A 25,924-nucleotide genomic window follows, 5' to 3' on the forward strand; every position below is an offset into this window, starting at 1 on the left:
GAACAAGACTTTTATTCTGCAAGATTTCTTTACATCGCGCTGTTTGGATATACTGTTTTTAACGGAGACTTGGATCAATATCTGCTTTTTCAGAGTCTTTTATGAGCACAGTCAGGAGCCACTGGCCGTGGTGGAGGTACAGCGACTGTTTTAAAGAACTGTATTTATCACAAAGTGATGTTGGAGTGGTCCTTCTCCTCTTCTGAACTCAGCTGCTTTGAGCTGTGACACTCTGTCCCAGTGCTGTGTGCCGTCATATACAGACCACCCAAATACAACAGAGACTTCATAGGACACTTCTCTCACTTTGTTGCGTCTATGGTGACATGTTATGACAGCATTTTTAATCATCTGGGATTTTAATGTACATGTCTGTTGTCCGTCAAAACCTCTTGCCAGAGAGTTTTTGAACTTGACTGCAGCGTTCAGTTTGACACAGCATGTCGCTGTCAGCACACAAGCACACGGACACACGCTGGACATTATTTTATCTTTTGGCTTTTCTGTCCAAAATGTTGTTGTTGGTTGACGCTGTGTTCTCTGACCACAGCCCCGTCGTGTTTGAGTTTAGTCTGGACACTGACATGACGATGCCTGTTGTGCGTCACGGGCGTGTTATTAAGCCTGACACCGCTGCTGCTTTGATTCCTCTTTTTAGTGCATTTGAGCAGAATTTGTTACGAGTCTGCTGCATGTGGCACAGAACAGATGAACTCTTTTATTTCCACTTGCTCTCGGGTTCTGGATGTTGTTGCTCCCTGTAAAATCATGCGTTCTAAGCTTAAGCAAGAGCCCTGGCTTAATGACATCACGCGTGCAGCTCGGCGTGACTGTCGGAGGGCAGAGCGTTTGGAGGTTTCAAAGCAGATTTTTAAAGAGAGCTGGAATAATTATCAGAGGGTGGTCAAAGGTGAAAAAATAAGTATTTTTCAGACTTGATTTTAAATAATCTTGGCAGGCCTCGTATTCTTTTTAAAACAACTGATTCTGTTTTTAATCCCAGTCCGTCCACTTTACTGGAAATCGTGAAACGTGTGAAAAATTTCTCCACTTTATTATTGATAAGGTTGATGCCATTAGGGTCATTATGTCACCATCCCTGGTGTGTCATTATGTAGCAAATCAGTGCTCGGGTGTTTTTAGTAACTTTCAGCCTGTGTCAATGACTGTGCTGACAGGAATAGTTAGGCACCTAAAACCCTCTTCCTGTCCCACTGACCATTGGCTCTTTTGTTGGAGAAATTATTAATACAACCCCTGGCAATAATTATGGAATCACCGGCCTCGGAGGATGTTCATTCAGTTGTTTAATTTTGTAGAAAAAAAGCAGATCACAGACATGACACAAAACTAAAGTCATTTCAAATGGCAACTTTCTGGCTTTAAGAAACACTATAAGAAATCAGGAAAAAAAATTGTGGCAGTCAGTAACGGTTACTTTTTTAGACCAAGCAGAGGAAAAAAATATGGAATCACTCAATTCTGAGGATTAAATTATGGAATCACCCTGAAAAGTTTCATCCCCAAAACTAACACCTGCATCAAATCAGATCTGCTCATTAGTCTGCATCTAAAAAGGAGTGATCACACCTTGGAGAGCTGTTGCACCATGTGGACTGACATGAATCATGGCTCCAACACGAGAGATGTCAATTGAAACAAAGGAGAGGATTATCAAACTCTTAAAAGAGGGTAAATCATCACGCAATGTTGCAAAAGATGTTGGTTGTTCACAGTCAGCTGTGTCTAAACTCTGGACCAAATACAAACAACATGGGAAGGTTGTTAAAGGCAAACATACTGGTAGACCAAGGAAGACATCAAAGCGTCAAGACAGAAAACTTAAAGCAATATGTCTCAAAAATCGAAAAATGTACAACAAAACAAATGAGGAACGAATGGGAGGAAACTGGAGTCAACGTCTGTGACCGAACTGTAAGAAACCGCCTAAAGGAAATGGGATTTACATACAGAAAAGCTAAACAAAAGCCATCATTCAATCAATCAATCAATTTTTTATATAGCGCCAAATCACAACAAACAGTTGCCCCAAGGCGCTTTATATTGTAAGGCAAGGCCATACAATAATTATGTAAAACCCCAACGGTCAAAACGACCCCCTGTGAGCAAGCACTTGGCTACAGTGGGAAGGAAAAACTCCCTTTTAACAGGAAGAAACCTCCAGCAGAACCAGGCTCAGGGAGGGGCAGTCTTCTGCTGGGACTGGTTGGGGCTGAGGGAGAGAACCAGGAAAAAGACATGCTGTGGAGGGGAGCAGAGATCGATCACTAATGATTAAATGCAGAGTGGTGCATACAGAGCAAAAAGAGAAAGAAACAGTGCATCATGGGAACCCCCCAGCAGTCTAAGTCTATAGCAGCATAACTAAGGGATGGTTCAGGGTCACCTGATCCAGCCCTAACTATAAGCTTTAGCAAAAAGGAAAGTTTTAAGCCTAATCTTAAAAGTAGAGAGGGTGTCATTAACACCTAAACAGAAAAAAACAAGGTTAAAATGGGCTAAGGAAAAGCAATCGTGGACTGTGGATGACTGGATGAAAGTCATATTCAGTGATGAATCTCGAATCTGCATTGGGCAAGGTGATGATGCTGGAACTTTTGTTTGGTGCCGTTCCAATGAGATTTATAAAGATGACTGCCTGAAGAGAACATGTAAATTTCCACAGTCATTGATGATATGGGGCTGCATGTCAGGTAAAGGCACTGGGGAGATGGCTGTCATTACATCATCAATAAATGCACAAGTTTATGTTGATATTTTGGACACTTTTCTTATCCCATCAATTGAAAGGATGTTTGGGGATGATGAAATCATTTTTCAACATGATAATGCATCTTGCCATAGAGCAAAAACTGTGAAAACATTCCTTGCAAAAAGACACATAGGGTCAATGTCATGGCCTGCAAATAGTCCGGATCTTAATCCAATTGAAAATCTTTGGTGGAAGTTGAAGAAAATGGTCCATGACAAGGCTCCAACCTGCAAAGCTGATCTGGCAACAGCAATCAGAGAAAGTTGGAGCCAGACTGATGAAGAGTACTGTTTGTCACTCATTAAGTCCGTGCCTCAGAGACTGCAAGCTGTTATAAAAGCCAGAGGTGGTGCAACAAAATACTAGTGATGTGTTGGAGCGTTCTTTTGTTTTTCATGATTCCGTCATTTTTCCTCAGAATTGAGTGATTCCATATTTTTTCCCTCTGCTTGGTCTAAAAAAGTAACCGTTACTGACTGCCACAATTTTTTTTTCCTGATTTCTTATAGTGTTTCTTAAAGCCAGAAAGTTGCCATTTGAAATGACTTTAGTTTTGTGTCGTGTCTGTGATCTGCTTTTTTTCTACAAAATTAAATAACTGAATGAACATCCTCCGAGGACGGTGATTCCAAAATTTTTGCCAGGGGTTGTAGTAGTGTATCTTGTGGAATTGTGCCTTCCTTATGTAAAAAAGCTATCGTGGATCCCACGGCTTTTTCAAATTATCGACCTATCTCTAAGTTACCGCTTGTGTCGAAAATTTTAGAGAAATGCGTCTTTGCACAGTTGCAGCCTTTTTTTAGATACAAACGGCACATTGGATCCATTTCAATCAGGGTACAAGGCATTTCACAGCACTGAGTCTGCACTTTTAAAGGTTTTTAATGATCTCCTTTTAACAACTGATTCTGGCAGTTTAGCCATTTTAGTGCTTTTAGACCTCACTGCAGCTTTTGACACAGTCGACCACGCAATTCTTTTAGACCACCTGAGAGACTGTGTGGGTGTCAGGGCAACTGTTCTGGAGTGGTTTAGGTCCTACCTGTTGGAGAGGTCTTTCTCCCTCAGGCTGGGGGACTCCACCTCGTCTTCAGCTTTTTAAAAAACATGGCATGGCCTACCATTTTTATGCTGATGATTGTCAAATCTACATGCCTATCACTAAAAACAGCCTCAGCCTCTGCCCCTGACACCCCTACTCGACTGTCTGTGTGATGTCAGGGCTTGGTTGTGACAGAATTTTTTAAAACTTAATGAGGGCAAGACAGAGGTTATGTTGTTTGGAAGTGCCCTCGTTGACTTGGGACCTCTCAAGGATTTTGTATGTCCCAAAGATGCCAGCCTTGGCGTCACCATAGACAGCGATGTTAAACTTGATAAACAAATTAATGGTGTTCTGAAATCGTGTTTTTATGAACTCTGTCTTTTATCAAAGGTAAAACCATTTTTATCGTTTAACCTTTTTGAACAAGTCCTCTGTGGCTGGTCCCAGACTCTGGAACACTCTGCCCCTCCATGTCCAAACATCCCCCACAGTGGAGTGTTTTAAGTCTCGTCTGAAGACCCACTTTTATTCTGTCACTTTTAACACTGCCTGAGTTGTGTGGTCCTCTGTTTTATTGTTTGTTTGTTTTTAATCTAGTAGAGAAGCTTGAATCTTCGACTGGACTGGGTTGCTTGACGTGAGGAAGTTTCGCTTCAAATCACAGAAGCTTCCTCAGCTAAAATTCTTGCTCTGGTAGTCTGACTTCTGTCTTGACTCTTGTAGAGAAGAATAAACCAGAAGCCAACAAAAGCTGGAGTTTTTTTAACCTAACCAGACCCCTCCTACAGAGAGGCTGACTGCTATAGGCTAGTGACTAAACAATAGCTCTAATTAGCACCTATTGTGCTCTAGTTAGCACTCTCCTAATGATGGGATGGAAGCCTCCCCTGATGGCTCCCTTGACGACTCTCCTGATGACGTGAATGACTCATTACCATGAACAAAAGACTGAAACTGCTTTGACCTGAGTACCCCATTGTAAACAGGGGACAAAGCGTGTCTGAGACCTGTGTCTGAGGCTGGGTTTCAACTGTTTTACAAAGAATGCTTCCTTGACACCTCTCTCAAACCATTTCTTCTCTTTGGCTAATATTTTAACTTCCTTGTCCTCAAACGTGTGGTTAGTGTCTTTAAGGTGGAGATGAACCGCAGACTGAGGTCCACTGGCGACCTCTCTGTGGTGCTGGTATAGCCTCTTGTTTAAAGGTTGCTTAGTCTCACCTATGTAGTGTTCATTACAGTTTTCCTGACATCTGATATAATACACTACATCCCAGTCCAGTCGAAGATTCAAGCTTCTCTACTATGGAAACCACCTGGACAACTGAGAGCCTACACAGAAACGTTTTTAATCTAGGTTGATTTTATTAGGTTTTTTTTATCTTTGCATGTTTTATTTATTTTTATTGTTATTTTACTTATTTTTTATTTATTTCTTGACTGTTGGGGTTTTATCTATTGTGAATCTATGTGCAGCACTTTGGAACGTCTTGTTAAATGTGCTACATAAATAAAGTGGACAATCACTTAATACCCAATTTAGGCTCATACAGTGTAAATGGCTCATGAGCTTTTACATCACAGCGGTACAATTGAACAGGTATAATAGTAACATAGCAGATGTTTGTACAAAGTGCAATGAGGATAAAGAGACTTTGTACCACTGCATGTGGCAACGTACTAAGGTTGGACTTTTCTGGGAGGAGGTTAAAAAAGCGACAGAAACGATTATATCAAAGAACATACCAATAAATCCTGATCTTTTTTTGGGGTAATGTATCCTGGAAAACATAACTTTACCAAGAATGAACAAATAATGATCAACATGTGTCTCCTGCAAGCTAAAAGATCAATGGGCATATTTTGGAAAAAGACAAACAGGCCCAGTTTGGCGTACTGGGTGAAACAAATGCTCAGTTTTTTCCTTGAGAAAAGAGAAACTGGCCATGTTTGAAGAGATATGGGACATTTAGAAAATTTGTGGAAAAACGTGAACTTGGCAAATATTAATGAAGAAGAAGAATTGTAAAATAGTGACTGTAATCTGAAAACCAGACTTTTTTCTGCATAAAGTGAAACTGAGATTTTGATTGTTTATCTGGACAAATGTGTACACACAGAAGTGCTGTGTGTGGGGAGGGAGTTGTGTGGGTTTTGTGTTTTGTTCTTGTTATTAATGTTCTGTTTTCTTAATCCTTTTTCACAGTGCTGAGAATTAATTCTGATGTATAGCTGCATGTGTGCCAATTTAAAATGAATAAATGCAGTGTTCCCAAAAAATAAATAAATAAATAAAATCTGACCAGAGTGAAGTCAGCAGCTGGTGGTCACGCTAAGAGTTGGATCAGTGGATCCTCGCAGCACTTCACTTTCATTCCTCTCTCCTGAGGTAAGTGCACCTGGCTGGTGCACCGATGCCCTTTTGGACATGCTAGTTGATGCGCTTTCATTCATGCTGGCTTAAGCCCTTGCAGTTGCGCCGGCTGGTGCGCTTGCTGCTGTTCTGATGCACGTGTGGGCGTGCGATGTGATACAGTTGTGTTCACACAAGCTGATGTGCTTGTCGCCGTGCCACTGACATGAGAACAAACCTGTTGTTCAGCTCAGGACTGGTGATTTTCCATCCCAGGGATACCACTGACTTACATGCTTCCTGTACTGGTTGGTGGTTCCTAAAATGTCACTAATCTGCTTTGGGCTTCATTCTACACCTCAGTGTTGAATCATATGGACACTTTGTAGCAGCTAAAGTTGTCAGCACATGACACTGTCCCAACATGTGGCATTACTGGAGAACCCTGATTCAAAAGACCAAGACCAGACTTATTTTGCATTTCCCTGCCAGAACTATCTGACCACGAGATCCAGGCTGAGTGGAACTGGAGCTTAGGCACAAATAAATAAAATTTAAATGAGGCCTATCAACATGTCAGTACTACACCTCTGCACAATGTAGACCAAACTCAGGAAGACAGGAACCATCTCAGCATGTTCACTCATCACCTTCCACCTACCTAACTGCTGTTGGTCAAGTGGAAACTAGATTTGGACTTTTGGGGCTACCTGAAAACCTGACTGGACTTTGTTTGGCAGCTTCTGCAGACCTTCTGATCAATGTTTACAACCTTGGTCAGGGTGTAACCTCACTTCCTCTCAACACATGCTAAGGTAGACCCTGACAGGACAAGCAGAATGGATGATCATGGTCCAAACAAACCTGGCCGGTGCAGAACGTTTCATCCTTTTCACCTCCCGCTTCAGTTGTCTTTCTGTCCAAATCCCCACTGCTCTCCTTCTCATAAGCTCCTCCCTCACCAGGATCATCACCCTCCAGCACTGCCTCCTCCTCTTTGGTTTGGAGCAGAATCTTCTGTGGCCTCCCAACTTTCCTTCTCACGGTCACCGTCTTTGGTCTGCTGTGACTGGCCGCTGTCATACCATGTGTCCAATCCTCACACTCTAGCAGGTATCTGATGGGAGGACCCACGGTCTTCCTCCTTGGCCGCCCTGACAGCTCTGTGTTTTCTGGATTCTTCATGACTGGCTTGGTTCCACTATCATTCTCTCCACTCCATGTCCTCACAAAAGGCTCATTTTCATCCTTCTTTATCATTTTTGCAACTGGTTCTCCTTCATTTCTGCTCCTCTTCTCCTCCAGTTGTCTTCCTTCACCCACATCCTTATTTTGGTTATCGTTAGTGTGAACATATTCTATTTTCCCTCCCAGTCGTCCCACTTCAAAGAGGCACTTGGCGTGGCGCTTAAGTGTCTTGTTGCTGGTCTTTGCCACATTATCCACAGTGGAGATACATTGAAACCTTCCTACATTGCGCCTGTTAGGCCGGAATGCTGATCTGGATTTGAACCTGCGATGTTTGGCGCATGTATTATTTGTCTGACTGCGGTGCTCCTTCAATGGAAACCTCTTCTTCCTGCAACAGAACTGACCTGCGCATAAAAGGAAAGAACAAGAAATCAATTTCAATTTATTTTCATTTATATAGAGCCAAATCACAACAGAGTTACCTCAAAGCGCTTCACACAGTAAGGTCTAATCTTACCAACCCCCAGAACAACAGTGGTAAGGAAAAACTCTCTCTGAGGAAGAAACCTCAAGCAAACCAGACTCAAAGGGGTGACCCTCTGCTTGGGCCATGATACAGACATAAATTACAGAACAATTCACAAAACAAATATACAGGAAATGCTGTTGGTGCACAGGACAGGAGGGTCTCCAGCACAAATACCACACCCATCTCTGGATGGAGCTGCACCTTAAACAGAGAGAGAAAAAAAAAAAAAAAAAAAACAGAATCAGGCATCAGAAAGACAACAAATACAGTATAATTTGTCAACATTAACTCTCTGGGGTCCGAGGGCATTTTTTTGGACAGTTCACTCGCCTGGCATAAATGTTTTATTATTGCTGTTAACAGCTCTCCCTGCATCCCACAATCAAGTTTTATGTCTTTTTTCAGGACAACCTGTGCTTTCAGAATATATATGCTTTTGTTGTGTTTTATAAGTGGAATAAAGGTTTACAATCAAAAATAGGCAAGAAAAAAATAAAGCAAAAAATAATTTTCCACACACATTTATTCAAAACACACAGCAAACTATAATAAACTGTTTTGACACTTTATAAAGGTAATTTGAGGTCTTGTGTGAAAGACTGTACAACAAAAAGGTTCAAACAAACACAAATGCACATTTTGAATATATACAAAATGGTCTGTGAGTTTTGTTGTCCATTGATATGGTAAACAGTGCTTTACACAGAGAAAGCAAAAGAGTTATCCAGTAACATTCACATGCAAAGCAATCCTGATAGTTACACACTCTTTGTTTGAGCACGTGAGATTGTCATCAGAGGCTCTCTGTGTGCTCCTGCTTTCACTGATCACTGTGCGTAATGGCACAGGGCGCACTGAGTATGTACTAATAGTATGTACTCAGTTGGAGCACCCAGGGGGGCTATTCAAACGGGCCAACTAGTAACACATCACTCCTGAAAATGATCTTTGGCTTTTCACATGAGGGAAATCTGCCCTACGATTGGATTTTGTAAAACCATGTGACGGAGAACCAATTCCGATTGGACACTCACATTACGCACATCATCACACAGCTTCTACAACCCCTGGCAAAATTATGGAATCACACCGGCCTCGGAGGATGTTCATTCAGTGTGTTTAATTTTGTAGAAAAAAAGCAGATCACAGACATGACACAAAACTAAAGTCATTTCAAATGGCAACTTTCCTGGCTTTAAGAAACACTAGAGGAAATCAAGAAAAAAAGATTGTGGCAGTCAGTAACGGTTACTTTTTAGACCAAGCAGAGGAAAAAAAATATGGAATCACTCAATTCTGAGGAAAATTATGGAATCACCCTGTAAATTTTCATCCCCAAAACTAACACCTGCATCATATCAGATCTGCTCGTAGTCTGCATCTAAAAGGAGTGAACACACCTTGGAGAGCTGTTGCACCAAGTGGACTGACATGAATCATGGCTCCAACATGAGAGATGTCAATTGAAAACAAAAGGAGAGGATTATCATTCTCTTAAAAGAGGGTAAATCATCACGCAATGGTGCAAAAGATGTTGGTTGTTCACAGTCAGCTGTGTCTAAACTCTGGACCAAATACAAACAACATGGGAAGGTTGTTAAAGGCAAACATACTGGTAGACCAAGGAAGACAAAGCGTCAAGACAGAAAACTTAAAGCAATATGTCTCAAAAATCGAACAACAAAACAAATGAGGAACGAATGGGAGGAAACTGGAGTCAACGTCTGTGACCGAACTGTAAGAAACCGCCTAAAGGAAATGGGATTTACATACAGAAAAGCTAAACGAAAAGCATCATTAACACCTAAACAGAAAAAAACAAGGTTACAATGGGCTAAGGAAAAGCAATTGTGGACTGTGGATGACTGGATGAAAGTCATATTCAGTGATGAATCTCGAATCTGCACTGGGCAAGGTGATGATGCTGGAACTTTTGTTTGGTGCCGTTCCAATGAGATTTATAAAGATGACTGCCTGAAGAGAACATGTAAATTCACAGTCATTGATGATATGGGCTGCATGTCAGGTAAAGGCACTGGGGAGATGGCTGTCATTACATCATCAATAATGCACAAGTTTACGTTGATATTTTGGACAATTGAAAGGATGTTGTGGGGATGATGAATCATTTTTCAAGATGATAATGCATCTTGCCATAGAGCAAAAACTGCAAAAACATTCCTTGCAAAAAGACACATAGGGTCAATGTCAATGAGCAGATCTGATTTGATGCAGGTGTTAATTTGGGGGGATGAAAATTTACAGGGTGATTCCATAATTTTTTCCTCAGAATTGAGTGATTCCATATTTTTTCCTCTGCTTGGTCTAAAAAGTAACCGTTACTGACTGCCACAATCTTTTTTTCTTGATTTCTTATAGTGTTTCTTAAAGCCAGAAAGTTGCCATTTGAAATGACTTTAGTTTTGTCATGTCTGTGATCTGCTTTTTTTCTACAAAATTAAACAACTGAATGAACATCCTCCGAGGCCGGTGATTCCATCATTTTTGCCAGGGGTTGTATGAGGAGTACAAAGATGGCTGATGGCTGGCTCAAAGACATTATTCTCAGTAAGATAGTCTACGAGGTGCCGTATGGGATATAGGATGGGACGAATCTTCACTATATTTTGCAGGTGGAAGAAAGCATCCACCATAATATTTCTAATGTGGAGGTCAAAGGACAATGTAGGATCAAAAATTACCCCAAGGTTCCTCACTTTGTCAGTGTAATGTATGACACATGAGCCTAGGCTAAGTGTTAACTGGTCAAATTGATACTGATGTCTCACTGTATCAAATGCAGCACTGAGATCTAACAGCACAAGAAACATAGTGGTGTCCAAATCCATTGTAAGCAGAAGATCATTCACCACTTTAGTGAGAGCCGTCTCTGTGGAATGATATTTTCTAAAAGCAGACTGCAGTGGCTCAAAGAGATTATTCTCAGTAAGATAGTCCATGAGCTGCCGTGACACCACTTTTCCAGAATTTCAGAGCAAAATGATAGATTTGATATCAGCCGATAGTTTTTCAATACACTCGGGTCAAGATTAGGTTTCTTAAGTAATGGTTAATCACTGCAGATTAGAAACATTTAGGAACAGATCCAGAAGTTAATCAGAGATTAATAATTTCCAGCACAGTCGGCCCAAGAGTGGACCACAGGTCCTTAAACAGTTTTGTTGGTATAGGATCAAATAAACAGGTTGTGCTTTTTGTTGACGTTACGGGTTTTGTCAGCACATCTAGTGAGATACTGTCAAATTCTGTAAATCTAGGTAATACCTCAGTAGTGGCGCCCACATCAATAGCAGGGTGTAGTGGCTGGATTAAGGCATGCTGGGATATGTTTAACCTGATGTCTTGTATTTTCTTCTCAAAGTAATCCAGGAAATCTTGTGCTGTAAAAGGAGAGTGAACTACAGGTGGTTGTCCATGAATAAGTGTTGCCACTGTGTTGAACCAGAACTTTGAGTTATGCTTGTTTTTGTTGATCAAATCAGAGTAGTAAGTTCACTTTGTAGCCAGTAATGCATGCTTATAGTTCTTCTTGAACACCTTATCAGTACCCCGGGAGGGGAGGGGACCAGAGACAATTAATCAATGCTGACACATCTTTCTGGCAAGGTCACAAGTCCTCTCTATGTCCATTTTTGTGACCTCTGAGTGTTTCATCCTGACATCATTGGTGCCGACGTGAATAACTATGTGACTATATCTCATGTCATGCTCCTTAGTCTGTCTTCCCTTCTGCAGCGTCAGCACCCTAAGATGGGATGCAAAGCTCTGGCCCCAGGAATACATTTAACGTCAGCCGGTGTCTGTAACCTGACTTTGCGGGTGATAGAATCCCCTATCATTAAAGTCCGGCGTTTTGGCCTGGAGACAGGAGTGGAAGTCACTTCAGGGCTCAGAGAATTTACATCAGGCAATTCCAAGGGGGAGAACCGATTCACAGTTCGCAGTGGCAGTGATGGGAATACCAGAACTTGGCACCAAGCCCTACGGGGCACCATGACCAGATTCAAGTAACTCAAGGTCACCTAAACAAAAACAGACCCACACCAAAACCCCAACCTTCTGAAGGGGATGCACTGAAACCTTACCTGCTGAAGGTACGGGGTCAAATGCCAACTCCCACACAGAATGAAATGAAGCCCAAGTCCAAAAAGGAATGGACCCACTCCTCAAGAAACTGGGCTAGTACTGATTTACTTAATCTAATATCGACTAAGATGAACAGATGCAGCTAATTTTCTTGTTCTTGGATTTATTGAATTCATTACAATTACAAAGCTTTCAAGCGCCAAAACATACCTGTATCTTTTTCAGCAGGGCTTCTCTGCTCCTCCTCATCCTCAGCCAGCTGGGGACTCAGAGGAGCTATGAGTCCAGGAGGAGGAGCAGGGGGGGGAGAACACTCATAACTCCTTCCTGCACAGGGGGGCAATGGGTATTGAGGAATGCTGGGAAATGGAGCAGGATGCTGCAGGTTTGCTGGAGGCACAACACAGAGGGGATGACACAGAGGCATGCTGGGTAAAGAGAAAGTCTGATTGGCCAGTGGCCCAGAAGGATGATGATGATGCACCGTGCCCTTCAGTGGTGCAGACAACACCAAGAGGCTGGGTTCAAGTGGAGGCATGTGGTCAGTCCACAGCAGAAACTGAGGACGGTTCCTGGCAGGTTCGGTCTTTTCGGTTTGTAAGTGGTCGTTCGGACTCTGGTTTGGTGGTTTAGTCTGATTCAAGGTGTCCAGCATACAATGATGTGTCCTCTGCACGGTGCAGTGCTGCAGCAGGGCACCCCCTTCTTGTTCATCTGGTCTGACAGGAACCACGAACCACTCCACACTGGCTAATCCTGTGCAGCACAGAGATCGGTGTGAGAGACCACTAGGTTCCTCCACAAGAACCCGTTCCAGAAAATTCTAATTGAATTTCCTGTTTCAGTTTATTTTACACATCTAAGACTGAATTTGGCCTGAATTTCATTTCATTTCATTAAAAGGTACAATGCATATTGATGAACACATAAAGTGGAAATATGTCAGACTGTAGGCGTGGGCTAATTTCCATCTGTCGTCCCTGACAGACTGTAAAAATTAACAAACAATTTACAGTAAAAACACACAAATATCACAGGAGCTGACAATACAGCAACACACTACATTACATAGGGGTCACTAACTACTACAACAAGACACAGACTGGACAAGATACAGGAGACAAGAGGACATTGACGTGATCTGAGCATGATTCTTACACAAACTCACTCAAAGGAGGACACAGTTTTAAAAACTGCTACATTTACAATTCAACTGGAATAAGTTAATTAAAATTGCAAGTCTAATTTCATACATTTTTATCTTTTAGAAACCATAACTTTAAGAACAATAATTTATAAAGTGCTATAGTGCATTGCACTTTCCCTACGGTTCTTCTTAGTTTCTACAATTGAGTTCATAATGCTCACATTTTTGATTTGACCTGAGCCCCTCCTTTAAGTGACTTTTGAAAGTTTTAAGGCTTGGAGCCTCCCTCACTGTAGTTGGCAAAGCATTCCATTGGACACTGCCTATGTAGGACAGAACATTTTGTGCAAAAGCTGTTTTTCGCACAGACACTTCACAGTCCCCTCTACTCACGTCCCTGGTGACCCTCGAACCAACTGTTCTATATTTAATATAATTTGCAAGAGGTGGAGGAGCCAACCCATGTAAAATTTTATATATTAGACAAGCATTTTTAAATTTGATAAAATTTTCAAAACTAAATAAGTTATACTTTGTTAATTTTACAATGATACATTAATGGTCTTCTATCTAAAATTTTCAAAGCTCTTTTGTAAAGCCTTTCAATCGGTTTTAGAAGTGTCACACCGGTTAGAGACCAGCTTTTTATGCAGTAACCTACATGAGAAAAAAATCATACAGTGCAAGAACATCATAGCAGCCTGATCTGTCATTGAGCTCCTTATTTGGTTGAAGTTAAACACAATGTGTTTGATTATTTTAGTTATCATTTTAATATGATTTTTAAAGAAGAGTGTCAAGTCCAGCAACACTCCCAAATATTTGAATTCTTTAACTAACTGAAGTTCATCATCTCCAGTGTACACATTGGGGCGCTCAATATTGGAAGCCTTTTTTGAAAAATACATAGACAGTTTTCTGTATGTTTAATTTCAGACATGATACGTTAAGCCAATTTAAAATATACTTTAGGGCTGATGTAAGAGTTTGAGCTGCTGCCTCAGGCGATCTTGCATTTGTGTAGAATCCCACTCAAGTCAGACTGCCAACCCCAGTTGGAAGGGGGTCTAATTCTAAAACTCTGTTTGAAGGATCTCTTGATCCATGCGTTTTTTTTAACCCCATAGTCAATGTCAAAGATTAAAGATAAATTAAAGATAATAAAGATTCAAGATAAATTCTGGCAAGGTTTTCTATTATGTATATATATATATATATATATATATACACTACATGTTTTAAGATGCCAACGTGACCCGAAATAGGAGGTCCACTCATCCTCACCCAGACCTGTAGCAGCAGTGTGCCATACTTTGTGCTAATCTCAGTTTTGATGACAACCACTGACTGACTGATTCATTAATTCATTTTCTATACCCATCTATATCTTATTCCAATTAAGGGTCACAAAGGGGCTGGAACCTAGCCCAACAGTCATAGGGCGAGGCACTGGACAGGATGCCAGACCATCACAGGGCCACATATAGACAGACATCTATGGTCAATTTAGAGTCACCAGTTCACTGAACCTGCATGTTTCTGTAAGTGGGACAAAGCCAGAGCACCTGGAGAGAACCCATGCCAACACAGGAGAACATCAATCAATCAATCAATCAATTTTTTGTTTATATAGCGCCAAATCACAACAAACAGTTGCCCCAAGGCGCTTTATATTGTAAGGCAATCAATCAATCAATCAATTTTTTTTTTTATATAGCGCCAAATCACAACAAACAGTTGCCCCAAGGCGCTTTATATTGTAAGGCAAGGCCATACAATAATGATGTAAAACCCCAACGGTCAAAACGACCCCCTGTGAGCAAGCACTTGGCTACAGTGGGAAGGAAAAACTCCCTTTTAACAGGAAGAAACCTCCAGCAGAACCAGGCTCAGGGAGGGGCAGTCTTCTGCTGGGACTGGTTGGGGCTGAGGGAGAGAACCAGGAAAAAGACATGCTGTGGAGGGGAGCAGAGATCGATCACTAATGATTAAATGCAGAGTGGTGCATACAGAGCAAAAAGAGAAAGAAACAGTGCATCATGGGAACCCCCCAGCAGTCTACGTCTATAGCAGCATAACTAAGGGATGGTTCAGGGTCACCTGATCCAGCCCTAACTATAAGCTTTAGCAAAAAGGAAAGTTTTAAGCCTAATCTTAAAAGTAGAGAGGGTGTCTGTCTCCCTGATCTGAATTGGGAGCTGGTTCCACAGGAGAGGAGCCTGAAAGCTGAAGGCTCTGCCTCCCATTCTACTCTTACAAACCCTAGGAACTACAAGTAAGCCTGCAGTCTGAGAGCGAAGCGCTCTATTGGGGTGATATGGTGGAACATGAATCAGGTGGAACATGCAAACTCCACACAGAAGAGACCAGGCAGGAAGTGATCCCATGAACTTCTTGCAGTGATTTTTGTTAACCACTAATCAGTGGTGGGCACAGTTCCACTAATCCACCGCAGCGCCCATACTGGAGCCATTTGCAGTGGCGGGCACAGTTCCACCAATCCGCTAACTGCTAATTATCGAAGCTAATGTTTTCGTTATCGGATTAGCTTTTCAGATAACTATGAAAAGCATCATCGGACCAATTATCTTCCGATAAATTTTGGTCTGATCATTTTTAGATCACTAATATGTTTTTGCAGGTGAAGTGAATAAAGCATTAACAGCTAAAAACCTTTGTTAAGTCGGATATCAAAGATTTTAGCGCTTACCTGTTAAAGGTTTTGTAGCAGAAAAACCGCTCTATCCTCTGTAAACAGAGGAGAGCTGGTTTTAGGAGAAATCGTTCTATCCTCTGCAGTCAGAGGAGAACTGGTCACAGTTTGAACTTACGGTTAAAATTTTAACCAAACTAATTTCAGACATGTTATTTAAATTAACGTCACAGCTGAAGTTTTATAAAGTGAAAATATCAGCTATATGTTTTAGTATTAAAGTATTGCACTAATTTGAAGGTTTTAGTGTGGACATGCTGTGTCCAGGTGCATTATGCGTAATCTCAGTACATTCACAACAGGAGAAATGCATTTGAGACACTCTGTTCAGGCTCCACACGGACAACAGCATTAAACTGTAAATTATGCCTAAAACTCTCATGAATATATTCTCTGGCTTTATAGATGTTGTTACTTGTTATTGTGTTTGTTTTAAATGTCAGAAGAAGCTCAGGTTGCTTCTCCAATGTATCTGTGTAGGCTCTCAGTTGTCCAGGTGGTTTCCATAGTAGAGAAGCTTGAATCTTTGACTGGACTGGGTTGCTTGACGCGAGGACGTTTCGCTTCAAATCGCAGAAGCTTCCTCAGCTAAAATTCTTGCTCTGGAAGTCTGACTTCTGTCTGACTCTTGTAGAGACGAATAAAACAGAAGCCAACAAAAGCTGGAGTTTTAAACCTAACCAGACCCCTCCTACTGAGAGGCAGACTGCTATAGGCTAGTGATTAAACAATGGCTCTAATTAGCAACTATTGTGCTCTAGTTAGCACACCTAACGACAGGACAGCTGTCCCTCTAATGATGGGATGTATGCCTTTCTGATGGCTCCCCTGATGACGTGAATGACTCATTACCATGAACAAAAGACTGAAACTCCTTTGACCTAAGTACCCCATTGTAAACAGGGGAAAAAGCGTGTCTCAGACCCCCTCCCCGGTTAAGGCTGGGTTTCAAACGTTTCACAAAGAAAGCCTCCTTGACCCCTCTCTCAAACCATTTCTTCTCTTTGGCTAATATTTTAACTTCCTTGTCCTCAAACGTGTGGTTAGTGTCTTTAAGGTGGAGATGAACCGCAGACTGAGGTCCACTGGCGCTCTCTCTGCGGTGCTGGTATAGCCTTTCACATCAAAGCCTGTCACATTAAATGACACCATAGTTTCATCTGCCTCCAGCTGTAGGTCCTTGATCTTGTTCACAAAATCTTGTGTGTTCTCCACATGGTGGTCTGAGTTACCCACTAGAGGAGCCAAAATCCACTTGAGGTACTTGGCCAAATTGTATGTGATGGAATCTGTGCTACATACAATAGGCCTGAGTGGCACGTCCTGTTTGTGGATTTTGGGCAGTCCATAGATGCACGGAGTGGCGTCCCCAGGGTACAGTCTGTAGTATGTCTGCCTGTCGATGAGTCCCTCTTTCTCCAGGTTTTGGAGGTAGCTAATGATTTTCTTCTTATAGCCGCTCTTGGGGTCTCTTTTCAGACATTCGTATGTGTTGGAGTCACTGAGCAAGTTGTTGATCTTGGCCTTGTATTCCGATGTGTTCAGGACCACCGTGCATCCGCCTTTATCCGCTGGCAAGATAAGGATGCTTTGGTCCTTTTGCAGTGCTGACAAAGCTTTCCGTTCCTTTCCTGTGATGTTGGACGGAGGAGGCTTAGCACTGTTCAACACTGCTGTGACTCTTAGTCGGAGGTCCCCAGCTTCTGACTGTGACAAACTGTTATGTTTAATGGCTGACTACTGCAGTGATGTAATCTACTGTCGGTATATGTTTAGGGGTCACTGAGAAATTTAGTCCTTTAGTGAGTACATCCTTTTCTGTCTGTGTAAGAACCTTGTTGGAGAGATTCTTTACCCAATTTCCCTGTTGTCACTAATTTGTCTGGGTGTACCTTTAAAATATCGTCGTTCACCTGCATATCGTTGTTCACCTGTATCCCCACCGCTGAGGCCGTCTCAGCTGTGAGGCAGAGACTGCTGGAGGATGTGTCTCTACTTGAAAGGACCAAACTCACACCAGACCACATCTGCCAACTCTTGGAGATCTGTCTCAACACCACGTATTTCCTGTTTAGGGGGAATTACTACAGGCAGATTCATGGTTGTGCGATGGGGTCTCCGGTATCCCCCATTGTGGCCAATCTGTACATGGAGCGAGTGGAGAAGACAGCCTTGGCGTCTTTCACGGGCATCTCTCCCAGTCACTGGGTCAGATATGTTGATGACACATGGGTTAAAATCAAGCAACAGCAAGTTGAGGACTTTACAGAACACATCAACTCGGTGGACGCCAATATCAAGTTCACACGTGAGGATGCCAGAAACAACCATTTAGCCTTCTTGGACTGTGATGTTACGATTGGAGAGAACAGGCAGCTCCAGACAGGGGTTTACAGAAAACCCACTCACACTGACCAATATCTGCTTTTTGGCTCAAACCACCCCCTTGAACACAAGCTCGGGGTGATGAGGACTCTTCAACACAGAGCCCTAAAGGTGCCCACAACTGCAGAGGGAAGGGCTAAAGAACAACAACGTGTCCGGAAAGCCCTCACAGTATGTGGGTACCTACGATGGTCCCTGGACAAAGTGCAGAAGTCCCAGAGAACAAAGAGACCAGACAGACAGGAAATGGAGACAAGAAGAAGAGGAGTGTCTCTCCCTTATTTAGCAGGAGTAGGGGAAAAACTACAGAGGATCTTCAGACAGCACAAAATCCCAGTTTACTTTAAACCGGTTAACACCTTGAGACAGAAATTAGTTCACCCTAAGGACATGATCCCTAGTTACAAACAGAGCAATGTAGTGTATTCTATCAGATGTCAGGAAAACTGTAACGAACACTACATTGGTGAAACGAAGCAACCTTTACACAAAAGGCTATACCAGCACTGCAGAGAGAGCGCCAGTGGACCTCAGTCTGCAGTTCATCTCCACCTTAAAGACACTAACCACACGTTTGAGGACAAGGAAGTTAAAATATTAGCCAAAGAGAAGAAATGGTTTGAGAGAGGGGACAAGGAGGCTTTCTTTGTGAAATGTTTGAAACCCAGCCTTAACCGGGGAGGGGGTCTGAGACACGCTTTTTCCCCTGTTTACAATGGGGTACTTAGGTCAAAGGAGTTTCAGTCTTTTGTTCATGGTAATGAGTCATTTACGTCATGAGGGGAGCCATCAGAAAGGCATACATCCCATCATTAGAGGGACAGCTGTCCTCTCATTAGGTGTGCTAACTAGTGCACAATAGTTGCTAATTAGAGCCATTGTTTAATCACTACCCTATAGCAGTCTGCCTCTCAGTAGGAGGGGTCTGGTTAGGTTTAAAACTCCAGCTTTTGTTGGCTTCTGTTTTATTCGTCTCTACAAGAGTCAGACAGAAGTCAGACTTCCAGAGCAATTCTGCGATTTGAAGTGAAACGTCCTCGCATCAAGCAACCCAGTCCAGTCGAAGAAGCTTCTCTACTATGCTTCTCCAATATTTTCCTGTTTGCTCTACAGTCTCTTCTGCCATCTACTGGCCAGTAGTGTTCATGGCAGTATTCACCCTAATTATTGAGAAATCCCATAAATTATAATTCTTTGCGCGCCTGAGAGTTGTTGCAGCCTCTTGATGCAGCTAAAGAAATAAAAATATACAATTTGGTTGTATAATGTTCATTTACAATTGTCGCCATGGATTCTGTTATTTAAACTACAGAACTCTGGCGCAAAAAAAAAAAAAAAAAAAAAAAACCTGTACGCAAAGGAATATGGATAAGGGTCTGAACATCTGGGTGCCAGTAGATGGCAGTGTTCTATGCATTTTGGCCCCTGTTACATCAGACGTTTGTCAAATCACAACTTGACTTAGTTTTGGCTTTTGCAAATGGCTTTTTTTTTTTTTTTTACATATAAATAAAATGGCATATTTTACAAAAGCACATTTAAATACCAACACACATGTCACATTAACGTGTTGGTTTTTACATAGAATGAATGAGTCAACCAATCAGTGTTAGTGGAGGTTCATTTACCCATAATCCCTTTGGCATCTGTCTGTGTTTGTTACAAAACTTCAGAATTAGTGCATTATTTAAAATTCAAAGATATGTGTTATATTTTAACTTTGTACAAATGACAGAATTGACATTAATGGAGTTATTCTATCTGTATTAATTTTATTTTTAAACCAAACCACAAGTCAGCACTGCTTTATTTTCCAAGACCTCCGCCTCACGGTGACACTGTTATTGAGTACAGAGTTACGCTTCGCTGCTCCTCTCAACTGCTTCACTGCTGGAAGCTATGTAGTAAACAGGAGCTTCTAGCAGGGGGCAGGACGCTCAAAGACAGAAGTGCTGACTCATTGTTTGGGTCTGTGGTCGTCTATGATGCTACCACAAGCGATCGTGGTGTTAAAACTCAAAATCAGCTTGTTCATAGTTACAAGTGTACCAGAGACAATACTGAAAGGTATCAGTTATCACTTAGCTGTAGCTTCCGATAATTTTTTGGGTGGTTTATCGGTTTAGCTTTATAAAAGATAACTTTTCAGTTAGCTGTTATCAAAGCTAACTTTTTAGTTAGCTGTGCCCACGACTGGCCATTTGTGAAAATGACAAATCAATGGTTGCACATTTCAGGAAGGTTAGAGCTTTAATGTGGATCAGACATTGAAGGAAATGTTTTATTTTTCTTTGGGTGTCTCCTTTTTTTCTCAGGTTTGCTGATTTGGAGGTCTAAGTCTTAAAAATAGGAACAAATTGGACAACATTATTAAACTGTGCCAGAAAACTTCTCGTGCTACATTTTGTAGAATGAGACTCTCACCTGTCACCAGGTCCACCTGGACACTGGCATCGCTCTTCACCATGCCCTTGCTCTGACAGCCCGCTTCCTTTATGTGCACCAATGGAGCCTCCCACTGACAGCCCGCCTCCTTTACGTGCCCCACTGGAGCCTCCCACTGACAGCCAGCCTCCTTTACGTGCCCCACTGGAGCCTCCCACTGACAGCCCGCCTCCTTTACGTGCCCCACTGGAGCCTCCCACCGACAGCCCGCCTCCTTTACGTGCCCCACTGGAGCCTCCCACCGACAGCCCGCCTCCTTTACGTGCCCCATTGGAGCCTCCCACCGACAGCCCGCCTCCTTCACATGTTCCACTGGAGCCTCCCACTGACAGCCCGCCTCCTTCCCTGTCTTCATGTACTTTTCACCATCCTGGAGCATCTGGAAAACCTGCAGACAATCCACACATTGTCATCTTATGAATAATTTTAAAACACAATCATAATCATCAACATTACCACAGAAGAAGAGTTCAACCGTTTATTTTCCAGAATAAAAATAACTTTTTGATTCATTCAATGCTGTAAGGTGAAGCTGGAGTGGCCTCTCCAGGGCACAAACCAGGGCAGGATGATAGGATGAGTTGGAGGACAAGCTGTTGCCCATGCAGACACACAACTGGTGGGACAAAGGAACCGCAGAAGCGATACAGTTTGGCACCAACAGTGTTGCATCGTGTCAAAGGTCTGGCAGCAGCATTCTGCACTAATTGCAGACCCCAAATACTGCACTGCAGTAAACCAGAAAATAGAACATTGCAATAATACAATCCAGAAGAGATAAACGCATGGATCAGGGTCTCAGCATCAGCCATAGACAGGATGGGACAAATCTTCACTATATTTCACAGGTGGAAGAAAGCAGTCCTTGTAATATCTCTAATGTGGAGGTCAAAGGACAACGTAGGATCAAAAATTACCCCAAGGTTCCTCACTTTGTCAGTGTGATGTATGACACACGAGCTGAGGCTGAGCGTTAACTCGTCAAATTGATGCTGATGTCTCACTGGACCAAGAAAAGTAGGAGGTTTCTAGACATCCAACTTCTCACTGATGCAAGGCAATCTTCTAAGGATTTTATGTGAATGAGATTACCAGCAGTTATCGGCATGTATAACTGAATATCATCAGCATAGCAATGAAAGGTAATTCCAAAACACTGCAATATGTGCCCAAGTGGTGCATATAAAGGGAGACAAGCAGGGGGCCTAAGACAGACCGCTGTGGAACCCCAAATTTCATGTCACTAAGGTTAGAGGTAGTGTTACTGTACAAAACACAGTGAGAACGACTGGTCAAGTATGACGTCAACCATGCAAGGGCACTCCAAGTAATCCCAAAATGATTCTCCAGCCTATCAAGTAGAATATGATGATCCACGGTATCACACAAGCCTAGGCTAAGCGCCAGCTGGTCAAATTGATGTGGATGTCTGGCTGGACCAAGAATCATCATTTCAGTCTTATCAGAGTTTAAGAGTAGGAAGTTACTACACAACCAACTTCTCACTGATGCAAGGCAATCTTCTAAGGATTTTATATGGGTAAGGTTACCAGCAGTTATCAGCATGTATAACTGAGTATCATCAAGGCTGCACTCATCCTCCTCCACCTGAGTGCAGGCTTTGATACCATCTGTCATTCCACTCTCCTCAACAGGTTATCTTTCATTGGCATAACTTTTCAATTCAATTTATATAGCACCAAATCACAACAAAGTTGCCTCAAGGTGCTTCACACAGTAAGGTCTAACCTTACTAACCCCCAGAGCAAGAACACAGGCAACAGTGGTAAGAAAAAAACTCCCTCTGATGATTTGAGGAAGAAACCTCAAGCAGACGAGACTCAAAGGTGACCCTCTGCTTGGGCCATGCTACAAACATAAATTACAAAACAATTCACAAAATGAATATACTGGAAATGTTGCCGGTGCACAGGACAGGAGGGTTTCAGAAATAGACACCACACCCATCTCTGGATGGAGCTGCACCTCAAACAGAGAGAAAAAAACAGAATCAGGCATCAGAAAAACAAGAAATACAGTATAATTTGTCAGCATTAAACAACAAGAAAAACAGAGAAATACTAAGGTGATCGCCGGCCACTAGCCCTAAGCTTCACTAAAAGACCCAGAATTTAGATAAAGTTGAGGCCGTGGCACACTCCGTTTACTAATAAAAGTAATTAAAAGAGTAAAAAGCATAGCAACTAAACCAGTATGCTAGCCATACGAAAAAGAAAATAAGTGAGTCTTAAGTCTGGACTTGAAAGTCTCTACAGAATCTGACTGTTTTATTGACACAGGGAGATCATTCCACAGAACAGGGGCACGATAAGAGGAAGCTCTGTGACCCGCAGACTCACGCTCCATTAGACTGGTTTACATCCTACCAGTTCACCCAACTCAAGTCCTTTAAATTAAGGTTCTGCTACTAACCTATAAAATTGTTCACGGACTGGCACCTCCCTACCTAGCTGACCTAATTAAACCTTACGTACCGGCCTGGGCCTTATGTTCTCAGGGTGCAGGACTACTTTGTGTCCCTACGGTAAGTAAGAGGTCTGCGGGTTGCATTTTTATTGGATCTTGAGTTTTACTGGGGAGTTTGCGTGCTCCAGTTTCCTCCCACATCCAAAGACTGGTTAGGTGGACTGGAATTTTTAAATTGTCCATAGGTGTGCAAGTGGGTGTGAATGTGTTTGTTTGTCTGTTTGTGGCCCTGTGACAGCCTGGTGCCCTGTCCTGGGTGTACCCCGCCTCGCACTCTATGACTGCTGGGATAGGCTCCAGCCCCCCGCGACCCTTGATTGGACTAAGCGATTGAAGATGAATGTGTGCATCTGTGAGAGTTTTACTGGACGGTGACCTCGAGTGTCCAGAAACACGCCTTCAAAAAAAAATGTATTATTATTATTACCACCCGCTGGAGTTTGTCGGCCATCAGTATCACTGACACCGATGGCCAACAAACTCCAGTGGTGTCAGGACACTGTCGGCCTCTGGTTACCGGGGATGGTCTGAAACACAGCTAACACGGCCTTTTTTCATTAAAAAAGGCTGATGGTGTGGGCCACCAGGTGGTGCTAAACTTCCTCAAAATTGGACAAGTCAAATATCCCCTGGTGGCCAGCGCCATCAAGACCCCAATGTTTTTCAGTTGCATTTGATAAAGCAGGGCCTATATTTGTTGATAACATTGAAATCTGGTTGGGGTCTTCATGGTGCAGAGGGTTATGGGCCTTAAATACAGCCAATTTCGCAAAATGACCAGACTTTGAGAGCCCCCTATATTCAGCGCCATGAAATATTAGTTTTTGCGTATTTTTGCCTTCAGCTTTGATAACCCCTGGCAAGGTCACCGTTTGGTTTTCGTTTCAAAGTTCGTTTCCATCTCTGAGCCATGTTTAGTTGAAATCTGACTTGCTTGAATCACAGCCCGCCTAATCCTAAAAAGAAAAAAGAAAAAAAAAGGCTCTTAACTACTGTTGGCTTGGTAATAAAGACTGTACTCTGACTGTCAACTGTGGGACCTTATACAAGGTCTGTTAGAAAAGTAACGGACCTTTTTATTTTTTTTAAAAAACTATATGGGACAAGCTGGACAAGTTGGGACATGTCCAGCTCTCCACAATTTCTCTTATACTCACTTGACTGGTAAGCACTGAAAGCCGAGATAGGCATGTCCCAACTTGTCCTTTAACACTCCAAAACGGAGGTGTTCCTTTGTCTCGCTTCATCAGCGAATCGGTCGTGACGCGCGAAGCCTCCGCGCGGCTTTCCATGACAAAATCTCTTGTTAAAAGTGAAATCTGCCAGAAAATGGCTGATGTCCAGCTCTTGTGATAACCAGAGAAATTGTTCACGGCGGTCCCGGCTCCACACAGCCATCCGTTTAGAAATGATGTGGTGGTTTCTGCATCTCGATGGCGGCTCGGAGCGCGGCGCGCCGTGCGCCATTGTGGGCCGTCCTTAAAGCTGTAGTAACACTCCTTATTCTCTGTGAAGCCCGTAAAATTTTCACCGAAAGCCAGATACATTTTTCTAATGGTTTCCAGCTGCCTGTTTCTAACAGTTTCTGAAAAAATTCTGATGGAAAAAAAGCCCAAATCATTCCGCCATTTCCTCGCAATGAAACAACGACGAGAGGGGTGGAGCAGTGCTCACTCAAAGCCTGCCACAGGCGAATGACGCAACCGACAGGCGTGGAAAAACTCACACATGCGCACGAAGGTTCAAGCTTGGCTGACGTAAAAACATATGAATCAAATCCATATAGTTTTTGCATAAAATAAAAAGGTACGATACTTTTCTAACAGACCTCCTATGTAGACAGGTGTGTGTCTTTCCAAATCATGTCCAATCAACTGAATTTACCTCAGGTGGACTCCAACGAAGCTGTAGAAACATCTCAAGGATGATCAGTGGAAACAGGAGGCACCTCAGCTCAATTTTTAGCTTTTTGACAAAGACTGTGAATACTTATACAAGTGACTTCTTAGTTGTTGTTTAACTGCTAGTTTGTTTTTTAATAAATGTGCAAAAATCTTTAAAAACAAAACAAAAAAATTTTTTTTACATGGTCATTGTGGGGTATTTTGGGGGAAAAAATTAATTTCATCTATTTTGGAAAAGGCTCTAACAGTAACTTCCTTCAGCTGCTCCCTCGTTTGTACTCGGGGTCGCCACAGCAAATCCAAGGTGGATCTGCATGTTGAATTGGCACAGGTTTTACGCGGATGCCCTTCCTGACGCAACTCCACATTACATGGAGAAATGTGGCAGGGGTGGGATTTGAATCCGGAACCTTCTGCACTGAAACCAAACGCATTAACCACTTGGCCACCACACCTGCGGAAAAAGGTACAACAAAAAAATGGGGCAAAAGTGAAGTGTTGTGAATACATTCTGGATCCTCTGTATTTTGAGATGCATTGAGAGCACTTCACGGTCAATCAGAGGTTGTACCTATCAACCTCCTGGTTTGACAACCATAGGAACCAAAGGCAAGGGTGACAGTAGGTACAAGCAACCCCATTGATTTTTGATTTGATATGTAATAAAATATAAAACAATATGACATTAAATGTACATGTAAAGCCATGTTTGTGAACTATTAATTTGAAAACAGGTTTAAACTGAGTGTGAAAATTGAATCCAACTGTCAACCCCACTGAGGTCCTTAGTCTGGGCCTCATTAATATAAGATCACTGTCCTCAAAATCACTGTTGATAAACGATC

At 42.4% G+C, this 25,924-nt stretch overlaps 1 protein-coding gene across 1 annotated transcript in view; it reads right to left on the bottom strand.

Moving 5' to 3' along the window:
* The window catches only part of LOC117505785, a 56,430-nt gene that overhangs the window by 23,050 nt on the left and 7,456 nt on the right, over positions 1-25,924 (bottom strand). Inside the window, exons 2-4 of the mRNA XM_034165325.1 lie at positions 20,668-21,076; positions 12,209-12,754; positions 7,036-7,766 (exon numbers count right to left, since the gene is read on the bottom strand). Of these exons, the coding sequence (XP_034021216.1) occupies positions 7,036-7,766; positions 12,209-12,754; positions 20,668-21,076 (1,686 nt within the window). The remainder of the gene's footprint in view (positions 1-7,035; positions 7,767-12,208; positions 12,755-20,667; positions 21,077-25,924) is intronic.

Source organism: Thalassophryne amazonica, unplaced genomic scaffold (assembly GCF_902500255.1).
Source record: "Thalassophryne amazonica unplaced genomic scaffold, fThaAma1.1, whole genome shotgun sequence".
Classification (NCBI taxonomy): Eukaryota; Metazoa; Chordata; class Actinopteri; order Batrachoidiformes; family Batrachoididae; genus Thalassophryne; species Thalassophryne amazonica.